This window comes from Eurypyga helias, unplaced genomic scaffold (assembly GCF_000690775.1).
Source record: "Eurypyga helias isolate BGI_N326 unplaced genomic scaffold, ASM69077v1 scaffold4182, whole genome shotgun sequence".
Classification (NCBI taxonomy): domain Eukaryota; kingdom Metazoa; phylum Chordata; class Aves; order Eurypygiformes; family Eurypygidae; genus Eurypyga; species Eurypyga helias.
The window spans coordinates 4,455-12,056 of record NW_010236458.1 but is presented as its reverse complement, the minus strand read 5'-3'; the positions used below and the strand labels follow the sequence as shown (position 1 = coordinate 12,056).

General features: G+C 39.5%; 1 protein-coding gene across 1 annotated transcript in view; it reads left to right on the top strand.

Annotated features, from left to right (window-relative positions):
• Positions 1 to 2,444: 2,444 nt before the first annotated feature.
• The window catches only part of LOC104506208 (ovalbumin-like), a 7,150-nt gene continuing 1,992 nt past the window's right edge, over positions 2,445 to 7,602 (top strand). Inside the window, exons 1-7 of the mRNA XM_010147087.1 lie at positions 2,445 to 2,483; positions 3,252 to 3,436; positions 4,077 to 4,127; positions 4,703 to 4,831; positions 5,499 to 5,616; positions 6,847 to 6,989; positions 7,167 to 7,322. Of these exons, the coding sequence (XP_010145389.1) occupies positions 3,269 to 3,436; positions 4,077 to 4,127; positions 4,703 to 4,831; positions 5,499 to 5,616; positions 6,847 to 6,989; positions 7,167 to 7,322 (765 nt within the window). The 5' untranslated portion in view covers positions 2,445 to 2,483; positions 3,252 to 3,268. The remainder of the gene's footprint in view (positions 2,484 to 3,251; positions 3,437 to 4,076; positions 4,128 to 4,702; positions 4,832 to 5,498; positions 5,617 to 6,846; positions 6,990 to 7,166; positions 7,323 to 7,602) is intronic.

Here is a 7,602-nt window from a genome sequence, read left to right as displayed (position 1 = left end):
CTGTTGTTCCTCACCACTCTTAAGAGAGGTTATGGTGAAGTGTTAATCAAAGCTTTCATAACATCCAAAAGAGGCAACACACCAAACAATATTCATAAAAATGCAAGTAATTTAAGGAAATAAAAAAGAAAAAAAGTGTAATACCATATTCCAGGGTTACTTTGGAAACACCTTGCCCTTACTTACCTGACCTGGCGTCTGCTCAGGCAGAATGGCTAACAGTTTTGGCCATAGTGGATAACTTGTCCCTTTTCTGTAGCAGAGACTCTCATTAACGACAGAAGTTATTCAGGAATCTTCCACCTGACAACTCAGCCAAGGATAAAGCTTCACCTAGAGAGTTTTCACTAAGAAAGCACCATGTCCTCCTAGTTTCACAGGGCTTGCTAGCCCTTACAGCTCCTCTCCCTTTGAACACAGTGGAGCGTGAGCTAGGAGCTGAGGTACTACCTGAGCTGTCCAGTCCCCTGGGTGTATCCACGAGACATGCGCTCAGACCAGGCCTCCAGAAAGATGGAGATCTTCCTATTAAAACTGCCTCCTTGCTGCTTCCCTCTCAAGGAGCTCTTTGGCCATTCTTCTCAGCTATGGTAGCACTATCGTGGCACTTTAAAGTATTTGGTAAAAGCCCTTTGATGCTGGATGTCTTCTCCAGACTGGTAAACCGTTCCTTGCCTCGGTGAGAGGAAAAACTATCCTTCTTTTCCCTGTTATTCATCAGGATGTTTCAGTGTGGTAGGACTGCCCGGTGTACATCGTTCTGTATACTAGCAAAGAGATACAAAGAGCTAAAATTAGGATAGCTCTACATAACTGGTTACTGGTGTTTGATTGACAGTGGAGATTTTTTATTAACAATGCACTTAGGGAGACTCATTCTCCCTTCCCTTTGTTCATTATCATAATATACCTATTTTATACGTAGGGATAATATTTTCTGAGAAGCATTTCTATCATCAGAAAGAGCAGACAAACATTTAGGCTTTCCTAGGGCTGAAATAGAAGCAGTAGGCCTGACCAAAAAAAGTGAGAAAAATTGCTCTGTGCTTAAGCATAGATACGTATCTGTCAGACTGTCCGTGGGGATAACAAACCAAACCAGACCAAAAAAATAAAAAACACTTGGCTGATACCTGTGGAGTAGAGATCTAACCAAAAAATAACACCTTTGCTACAATCTTGCCTTGATTAAGTACTCCAGCTGCCCTGGCAACAACAACTGGACAAGGAGAATGTAAGAGATCTAACCAAAAAATAACACCTTTGCTACAATCTTGCCTTGATTAAGTACTCCAGCTGCCTTGGCAACAACAACTCAACGAGAATGTAGGTGTCAATGGCACATTTATTTACACAAAAGGGAGCAGACTGAGACATAGAACTGCACTCTCTAAACTGTTGATAGCAGTACAGGATGCTACCTCTTCTCCTTAACAGAGATCACAGTCACCTCCATATAGATTCTAAAGAATTACGTGGTACTGACTTCGGGATTTCCCCCCCTCCCCCCTTTTTCAAAATCACATAGTGCTTTACCGAGGTCAGAATATTTCTTTACTGTTTGTCCATTCCATTATTTCAACACATGACAATAGCTTTTATAACTGAAATACGTTTGCTATTGTATATTATGATTGTCCCATAGACCATGAACACTCCTTTAGCTGGATTTCACTGTTCCTCTATCATCTGCCAGGCCATTAAGTTACCCATGGAAGATCTGAGAGATACATTGCAAGTTCGTAACACAAACACATTTGGAATTAACTACTTTTTACTTTGTCTGGGGCTATGTTTTTCTATTACTCCCTGAGAATAAAATAGTTTGCTAATAAAACCTTCACACCCATCAAAAGATCTTTTCTAAATATCCAAATTTTTTAAAGAAAATGTGTCTGCCTTTGAATTTCCTCTCAATTTGTTTCTCACACATCCCCTGCTTTATTTCCCCAGTTTTGTAGTAGAATAATAGGCCAAGTCCTGTTCTCCCTTACCTTCTGTCTCGCATGACTCAGCTGCATGTTGTGCATTCAGGATCAGCTGAAAGAGAGTTGAATACAAATTGACTAATTATTGACAGATTGACTAATAACTGCTAATTACGTTTCCCATCACTGAGTTTTTAATATTTTTTGGTTTTATTAACATCCCAGTATCTAGTTGCAAATGAGTCTTAAAGGAAAATGAGCACTATTTCCCAATCATTTCTCCCGATTCAACAGTCCCGATGTACTGGTGGAAAACACTTTGTTATACAGAATAAAAACCTAATATTTGCTTTCCCTTCAATAAAAGAAAAGGGTCCATTGAAATTAAAATCTGACCTAATCCCATTAAATTATTTTTATGGTGTCAAAGGTCAAACTTCTGAAGGGCAGCAGCAGGTGGGTCACCATCCAGACTGTATAAATTCACAAGGGCTCAGCCAGTCTGTCCACGTACAGCTGGAAAGCTGTATTGCCTTTGGTGCTGAAGCTCAAAAGGTAAGCATTTCTCTAGGAAAATTTACCTTCTCTCTCTATTATTTGTTTCTTATGCCCAAACTTAAAAAAAAGAGCAATTATTGTGTTATGTCTGGTGTCTTTAAGGATGGAATATTTACATGATATTCTCTACAAAAGCTTCTCACCTGTGTGTATGACTTCTACGCTGTTTTGTTATGTGTAAGACCTGAGCATGTGCTTACAGGAGACTTTTACAAGTTTATTCTTTGTGTTTACAATATTATTATTTTCAGAGCAGCTTATCCTCTCATTCAGTATCTTTTAAGTCTGAATTTGGCAACAAAAGAATAAGTTTGCCTGCCTGACCTCCGGTTCAACAGAGTGCACTGGGAGCAAAACTGTGGTACTCAGTGAATTTGCTAGGTGTATTTTTGTGTGCAATTCCTCTAACAGTTGTATCCCTGGAGCACAGCTGCTGAACACTACACAAGATAAAAATGTGTGTACTGAGGAATTCTAGCCTTCACTGAATGAAAATAAGTACAAGCAGTTGTCGTCTGACTGCTTTGAAAAGGCAAACAGAAATCACATATAGATGAAAGACCTCTGAGCAACTTTATTACCAAAAAGGCAACTGAATACAAATGAGGAATAAATAGGTTTATGAATATAGAGTTACTGAACATGCACGACAGGTGGGCATAGCAATAGCTATGTTACCACAGAATGACTTCAAAACTATTTTTTATTTCATTGCCTAAAAACTCTGTTATCACACTGTCATTATACTTCTGCTGTTTACTCTAGACAACCCTGGTTTCACAATGGGCTCCATCGGTGCAGTGAGCACAGAATTTTGTTTTGATGTATTCAAGGAGCTGAAAGTCCAGCATGTCAACGAAAACATCTTCTACTCCCCCCTGAGCATCATTTCAGCCCTGTCCATGGTCTATCTGGGAGCAAGAGAAAACACCAGGGCTCAGATAGATAAGGTGAGGCTGCAGTTAAGGATTTAAACCTTCCTGTTACTCAACTTAATTCTGGGATTTGATACCATCATATAATTTGTTGATTATGTGATATTATGTGATGATTCCTTGCATAGCTCAGAGGCTAAAATATCTGGATACCGTTACCAAAAGCTGGGCCACCTCAAACTCCCATAGTGTTAAACAAATGCATCAGCCAGAAATGTTGAAACTGGATTTAAATTTTATCATTGTTAGCACTAGGATTCTCAAAGACAACAACACATTCCAGTAGTCCTTTGTTTAGAGTAAGGAAAGTACATAAAAACTCCAGGGAAATAGCAAAAACCTATCTTGAGTCTGCAAAATGTTTCACATGGGTTTCCTACAGCTCTCACTTCCCTCATAGAGTGGCTGGCTTGTTACCTGGAAAAAAGTTAGTATTATTAACAGCACACACTGGAGCTGTTTTCTAGACGTCCCATAGAAACAGCCATCGTCCAAGCAGACAACGCTGCACACAGATGGTACAGATGGATTGCACCTTCTGAGTTATCCAGCTTCTCAGCCAAGGGGTCTACTTCAAACATCATGTTCTTATCTCAGTTGCATAAACTTTTTTTATCGTACCTGTTATTTTAACTACCATTATTTTCAATTACAGGTGGTTCACTTTGATAAAATCACAGGATCTGGAGAGACCATTGAAGCCCAGGTACAGAAACAATTTCATTTTCTCTATTTCACTTTCTCCTGGGAGCAAAACCTAGCAGATAATGCAGTCTCCTAGCAGTTCCAACCCCTCTCTTATAAGTGGCTAGTTCTCTGCATCCAAGAATTGAAGGAACATCTTGTTAATGAGAATAGAGACAGAAAAGAGGTAACAGAAGAATCAGAATAAGCAGAAGATGAAACTCAGCACCAAAATACTGAGCAAATAGGTAAAATCATAGATATTTGTATGCTTAGGCAAGGCAGCTGGATGTTACTGGTTAAATGGGACTGGTTGGGAATGGAGGAAAGCCTGCCTAATCTGCTGGAACAGGTAATTAAGAGTCCCTCAGAGAGAGTTATAAGGAAATTACAGTAGAAAACCAGCACAAAATTGTGTATACTAGCAAATCACTACATCAGTGTAGTTAGAGCAACAAGACATACAGGTCTAACAATTTTGTAAGCAGAAGTGTCTTAACTATTTTACTTTTCTCATGTAGTATGAAAACCCTATTAAGTACTAAAACTAGCATAACATCATCTGTCTTTTTATTTGTATTCACGCCAATGATTCAGTGCGGCACATCTGTAAGCGTCCACACTTCACTTAAAGACATGTTCACCCAGATCACCAAACCAAGCGAAAATTATTCAGTCGGCTTTGCCAGTAGACTTTACGCTGACGAGACATACCCAATCATCCCGGTGAGTTGCTCTACGATCTGATCGAAGTGTATTTCCATGTCAAGGCTGTACCACTCCGTAATGCAAAAGCGTTGTTAGAAGCTTCGGTTCTGCTAAGGGAATTTTATTCCATATGGAAGACAGGATTCACAACTTTTCTATCACAGCCCTAACCCTCTGCAGTCTTGAGAGAAAATGCGCTTAGTCAAAAAGACGTCTGTGCAAAGTACACTCATGATCCAGCCATGTTGAAGTATAATTAATAAGGGTAACTTTTGCTGGAAAGATTTAACTCCAACCATTTTCTCAACTTGTAAAACGAGTTTGAAAAATAACTTCAGGCTCTCAAAAATATTCCAAGTTTTCCAATTGAAAGGAACACTTGATTTGAAATTAAATGAAAATACTATTGCAAAATAAAAAGTTAAAAAGTGGGCAAAATAGAAAAAAACCCCACCATATTTTAAATGAGATGAATGCCATTTTTGGATCAAACTCAGTTCTGGAAAATATTTTTTTTTTTTTAGCAACAAACACCAAGTCTTAAGGTGCTTATGAACTAGAATAAAGTTTTACTGTTTAGTCTTAGTAAGCAGATTATTCCTATCTGTTAATTTCAGTCTTACATTTCACATTTGCAAAATATTTTGACCTTCTGATCTGCAAACTGCATGGGTTGCCTTTGCAGGAATACTTACAATGTGTGAAGGAACTGTATAAAGGAGGCTTGGAAATGATCAGCTTTCAAACAGCTGCAGATCAAGCCAGAGAGCTCATCAATTCCTGGGTTGAAAGTCAGACAAATGGTAAGAGCAAGCCAAGTATTGGCATTAGGTATTTCCCCTTCTGCCACCACGTTTGAACAGCATACAAGAACACTTAAGTCAGGAGAGAAAAATAACCCAAACCTCTCCCTCTCTCCTGCTTCTGAATAACAGGTACGTTCCCAGATATGGAACTATCATTTAACAATTTTCTTTTTTCCTCAGTCATATCCCTTTTAGAGGACTCTGTGTCTGTAGGAGCTTTGTGGGTATGTAATATTTCCAGTCCTGATGGAAAGGAGAGCACTAGAATATGCTTTGTACACAGTGACAAGTGGTTTGACGCTAATGTTGAGAACCTGGGCATTCTTTGATCAGAGTGCTTTACCCTCAAGCTTCCCGGAGTTGTTGTGTGCCTGTGAAGTAGGGCATGCAGTCAGAAGGCACTTGAGAAATCTTAACAGGTACAGGGCAGTAGAAAACCAGAGTTAAGGAATGGTAGAGAGGTGTATGAAATGCATAGAAAGAGGTATACCACAACTGAGATTTTTACCCTACTGCATGTCCATGTCGTTCTTCCATTCTTCCAGTCTCTTCTTGGCCCCCTCAAAACATTCCTTTCCCTCATGCTTGAAACACATGGCCTAGGCAGCTAACACATATAAAAGAGGCTGAATTTTAACTGAAGTGAAACTATTCACAATCACACAATGTCTGGTGTGGTGTCTTAAGTTGAAGGAGAAAACCAGGCTGTAATTAAGCTATTGGTGGGAAAGGACTGAGGAAGGAGGTTGCTACATGTAAGAGGGCTGCAGAATGAACAGGAACAAAGTATAAGCAGAAAGCAGAGTAAAAATCTGTTTTCCTTTCCTTCCTTACATAGACATCTCCTTTCAACTTTGGTTTGAAGCAAGAAGTATTTATGTTTACTATTTGGGTTGGATAACGTCCTCGGATAAAAGGTTCCAATGGTTCTTCACATTGTCATAAAATAGACAGGTTTACTCATTTTGCAACAAGTAAATCTCTGGATTTTATAACTCTCATCATAATTCTTTACAAAGAGGGAAACAACAGCTACTTCCAACAGCAGAGAGGAAATCCACCTTGGAAGTACAAGATTACAGCTGCAAAACCAAAACAATGTCCCTGCCTCTACATTTTCCTCCCCACGAATTATATACCCTTCATTTAACACTGTGATTGCCAAGTAAGATGTGTTATACTCAGATATGTTATACACGTGTTCTCTTTTCCTATTCATTCTTAAAGGAATGATCAAAAATATCCTTCAACCGGGCTCTGTGGATCCCCAGACTGAAATGATCCTTGTCAATGCTATTTACTTCAAGGGAGTGTGGGAGAAAGCATTTAAGGATGAAGACACCCAGGCAGTGCCTTTCAGAATGACTGAGGTATGTGGGCATGTATCACCTTAAAGTTGTCATCTTCCAGAGTTTACAAAGAAAGTAGACAAGTCGTTATACAGCCTTCCTGAAGAAGAACAATCAGTAGTTTTAACCATAAGTAGGCATTACTACACTCTAAAAATAATCTTTGTGAAGACTATATTAGTTTATTTGGTTTTGCAGCAAGAAAGCAAACCTGTGCAGATGATGTATCAGTTTGGTTCATTTAAAGTGGCCGCGATGGCTGCAGAGAAAATGAAGATCCTGGAGCTTCCATACGCCAGCGGAGCGCTGAGCATGTTGGTGCTGTTGCCTGATGACGTCTCTGGCCTGGAGCAGGTATGGTCCTGGCAGCTGGGTTTCAGAAAACCATAAACACAGTGAAAATTTAGGTGTTGCAAAGCCCTTCACAACAAGGTTATCCTGAAGCACTTCACCAGCACAGATCTGAGCATTGGCAACATGGGATTATTGCATAGAAGCATGCAGCTGTCTCAGTGGTCCTGCAATAATTTGTGCTGTGCATGTATTGCTTAAGGAACTGTTTTCATGGGTTAAATATTGGCCACTGCAGGACAGATTCTTCTCAGCTAAGCAGCTGTTAGTGCAAAAGCTTGTA